Genomic DNA, 4464 nt, shown 5'->3' on the forward strand with positions numbered 1-4464 from the left:
ATCTTTTGATAGATGGGCACCATCAGCTTTCTTCACCACATTTGCTTATGCACCCACTTTGTCTTTAGTGGTTGTATCAGGGAGGTGAGCACACAATGATATGATTTTTTTTTCTTTGATGCCTGATAACTGATCCCCTCGGCACCTCATGATCACACAGGCTGCTGTCACCCATATTTTTTAAGTCAGGAATTCAGAAGTGGCTCAGCTGGATGGTTCTGCCTTGTCAGGGGCCATTGAGTTGGTTTCAAACTTGACAAAATGAGACACTGCCTGGTTTTGCACCGTCCCCACAATTGTTAAGTTTGAGCTTATTGTTACAGCCACTGTGTCAGTCCAACTGGTTCCTTCCTCTTTTGCACTGGCCCTCTACTTTAGCAAGCATCGTGTCCTGTTCCAGGGACTAGTCTATCCTGATAACATGCCCAAAGTAAGTGAGACAAAGTCTCACTATCCTAGATCCCCAGGAGCATCCTGGTCGTACTTCTTCTGAGACAGATGGGTTTGTTTTTTTGTGGTCCATTGTAGTTTCAATATTCTTTGCCAGCACCACCATTCAAATACTTTGATTCTTCAGTCTTCCTTATTCACTGTTTGACTTTCATGTGCATATGTGGTGATTGAAAATTCCATGGCTTGGGTCAGGTGCACCTTAGTCCTCAAAATGACATCCTTTCTCTTCAACAATTTAAAAGGCCTTGTGAAACAGATTCACCTTGTGCCACACACCATTTCATTTCTTGACTGTTGCTTCCATGAGCATTGATTATAGATTCAAATAAAATGAAATCTTTAACTACTTTAATCTTTTCTCCATTTATCATGATGTTGTGTATTTATATATCAAGAAATGTCCCAGTTCAGTCCAACTCAAGTCCATAAGTCCAATATTAGCCCATAAGTCCTTCTTCAAACTCACGCAGCCACATGCAATGATGCCGAATGCAGGAAGATCACAGGCCGGTGAATCAGAGATGTGTGGATCCAAGGTGGGTGGAAACATAACAGGGCTCCAGCAACTCTCAGGGTGAGTGGCAGAGTCCCAGAAAGTAGGAAGGCAAAGTATGGGGGGGGGGTGTTATTGGGGAAAGAGAGAGAGAGAGAGAGAGAGAGAGAGGTTCCCAGGGTCCTCCTTATCAGAAAGCCACAGCCCCAAGGCGAAAGCATCAGGCTGTGCCCTGATTGACAGGTTGGATTTCACCCCTACTCTTTCACACATCTTCAAGTTGACATCAAATCATCTAACTACCATAGATGGCAAATCTTTTTTTTAATTTATCATTTTATTGGGGGATTGTACAACTCTTATCACAGTCCATCCATCCATCCATCCATCCATCCAGCCAGCCAGCCAGCCAGCCATTGTGTCAAGCACATTTGTACATTTGTGGCCAGCATCATTCTCAAAACATTTGCTTTCTACTTGAGCTCTTGGTATCAGCTCTTCATCCCCCCCCTACCTTCCTGCCCTCCCCCCTCAAGAACCCTTGATAATTTTTTTTAATAATTTAGGAATGATTATTATTTTGTCATGTCTTACACTGTCCGATGTCTCTCTTTAACCACTTTTCTGTTTAGACTTCAAATCTCTATGGGAGCAGACAGCCTCATCTTTTCCCCTTGAAACAGCTGGTAGATTTCAACTGCTGACCTTGTGGTTAGCAGCCAAATGCCTACCCAAGGAGCTACCCAGGCTCCTTGACTTTTGAATTAGTATGTATCCAAATGAATTTATTTCTATAAACGTCATGTGAGAGTTCTTTAGGTATTAAAGCAAGGTGAGAGAGTTTAACCCTCCCCACTCCTCTGAAATAACAAAACCCAATAAACCTGTTGCCATTGAATTGATTCCAATTCAGGGCGACCCCATCAGGCAAAGAAGAACTCCTTGGGGTTTCCAAGGATGTGAGTCTTTATGGAGCAGAAAACTTCATTTGTCTCCCTCGGAGTGACTGGTGGGTTTGAACAGTTAACCTTGTGGTTAGCAGCCCAATATATGACCCAGTACACCATCAAAGTTCCCTCTGAGTGAGGGTACTCTCACTGTCGTGAAGTCAATGCTGACGCATAGTGGGTGTCTGAGACTGCAGCTGTTTATGGGAGTAAAAAGCCCATTCTTTCTCCCACAGAGCTGCTGGTGGTTTTGACCTGCCAACCATGCAGATTGCAGCCCACCACGTAACCACATAAGGTGACCAGACGTCCCGCTTTTGGCGGGACAGCCCCGATATTTTGCATTTTAGAAAAGTCCCGATTTTTGGAAAGAATGCAAGACCAGCTAGGGAACGGTCTACTTGATCCATATAGACCAAATTTTTAATCAAGAGCCCCCCCCACCCCCACCCCCTGGTCAATGGTGTCCCGCTTTAAATCTGGTCACCTTATCATATAACCAAGGTAGATATTACTAATTGATGACAGTGCTCATTGTTGCTAAGTCTGGATTTGGCCTCAGAATCTTTCTCAACACATGACTTCTTACCAGCACCACAGTAAACAGAATGGAAAACACGAGCTCAGTTCTTTCCCGTCTCTGCTCAAACAGAGCACTTATTATTGGCACTTGTAGTGGACAGCAGGCTCTACTGACAGGCACCCTGGTGATGCCGTGTTAGCGGAGAGGCTACACATCGTCTTTTCATGCCAGGAGGTTGCCCTCAGATGTTGATGGGGCTAAAGTTGTTTGATGTTGAAGGTTCATGGAGGTTGAAGATTCCCCTTTAGACTTGCTACCCACTTGCCCTCCACATGGGCCCCGCCACCGAATTCCCAGACTGCCCTTACCTCAGAGCAGCTGGCTTCTCTCTCCCAGGCCAGTGGGTGTAATTAATCATCGACGTCAGAGAATATTGAGTTCTACAGTGTTGGAAATGAAGGGTAGAAAGAACTTTGCATTTTCACTCTGTCCAGAAAGCTTATCCCCCAGCTATTGTACAATCGGCCTACTCTCCTAATTCAATTATCTCCTAAAAAGCACTCTTAGAAAGATCTCTTCTCACTAACATTCTTATCTCTTTATTCCTACCCAGCAATATTTTATTTCATAGCAATGTTATAATATAATTGGATGTATTTATTGTATTGCCATTTTCCCTATTGAAATAAAAAGAAAATCAAGGGTAGAGATTTACAGATTCCTAAGGCTTACCATAGTATCTAGATATAAGTACCCTATATTGAATGATGGATAGTTAAGAACACTGGGTCTACAGTCAGACAACCTTGGGCCTGAGCTTGGTTTTTCTATTTTTTAGCTGAGTGGGCAAATCAGTTACCTTCCGTAAGCTTCAATATTCTAAGTTAGAGCATGGGGTTATTATGAAGATTTTGAGATGATATGATATGGAGATGCTACTATTATTATTTTCAATGCTGTTACTATAGTACTATACTCAAGACTAGTGTGGACGGTTATCTTTATGGTTCGGTGATTAAATTCATCGTAGACTTTTCTCCCAGTCACTGTGTTGTATGTTATTCCTCTTCTTATGTTTTGGCGGGCTTTTGCTTTTTAGGTGCTGAACAGACTGAAGAGTAAATACGGCTCCCTGTACCGAAGGGACAACGTGATCCTGAGTGGTGTGCACACACACTCCGCTCCAGCAGGCTACTTCCAGTACACGATATTTGTAATCGCCAGTGAAGGATTTAGCAATAGAACGTTTCAGTACATGGTCAATGGCATCGTGAAGGTAGGTAACCACTGAAGCAGTCTGGGGCAGCTGTCTTTTACCAGTGCTGATCGGTGGCCTGAAGGTCGTTGGATATGAAGTGAGGAGCGTGCCGATAGAACATGTGGACAGGAGCACCCACAGTCTTGGCACCTTTCCCCGTCCCCTTCCTGGATTCCTTTGGGCTTATGCTCCTGAGCCGTTCCTGTTAGTCCTGACAGGCTGAGAAAAGAGGACCTTGTGGCAGCAAGCCCCGTGTAGCCATCCATAGAGATGGGAAGCATTTCCTGTGTAACGCAGATACATTTCAGGGCCCTACATGACCCATTTTCTGCATGGGTTATGTAAAGAAGCCATAATTCCTATCTTGCCTTGTATTTCCTAAAGAGCATAAATACTATCCAAGTTATAAACACAACACCACCAAATCAAAAATTATCTTCAGCAGCATCAGGCTTTCCGGGTACTCCTCGCCCCCACCCTCAGACCCAGGCCTGTCTTATGCACTTTTACTCCTCGCTCCCATCTATTCCGGTTAATTTTTCTCTGGTTTAGGAAGCTTGTTAGGACTTTTCTTCACTCATCTGCCTTCTAGGTTTAGCCTCGCTCTGCTTTTTTTCTCAGAAAACACCCCCAATATGTAAGAATCCAGCTGGCAAAGGCAGAATTTGTTTTATAATGTTTTTCAAACAGCGGCAAGCAGTCTATTACTGGCTTATGAAATCATTTTCATGAGTCACAATAAGCATCACACACACACACACACACACACACACACACACACACACACACA

General features: G+C 43.8%; 1 protein-coding gene across 1 annotated transcript in view; it reads left to right on the forward strand.

The window, feature by feature from the left end:
- The window catches only part of ASAH2 (N-acylsphingosine amidohydrolase 2), a 115893-nt gene that overhangs the window by 51551 nt on the left and 59878 nt on the right, over positions 1-4464 (forward strand). The window contains exon 8 of the mRNA XM_004701366.2: positions 3516-3692. Coding sequence (XP_004701423.1) covers positions 3516-3692 — 177 coding nt within the window. The remainder of the gene's footprint in view (positions 1-3515; positions 3693-4464) is intronic.

This window comes from Echinops telfairi, unplaced genomic scaffold (genome assembly GCF_000313985.2).
Source record: "Echinops telfairi isolate 266 unplaced genomic scaffold, ASM31398v2 ScPeMD7_70;HRSCAF=299, whole genome shotgun sequence".
Taxonomy (NCBI): domain Eukaryota; kingdom Metazoa; phylum Chordata; class Mammalia; order Afrosoricida; family Tenrecidae; genus Echinops; species Echinops telfairi.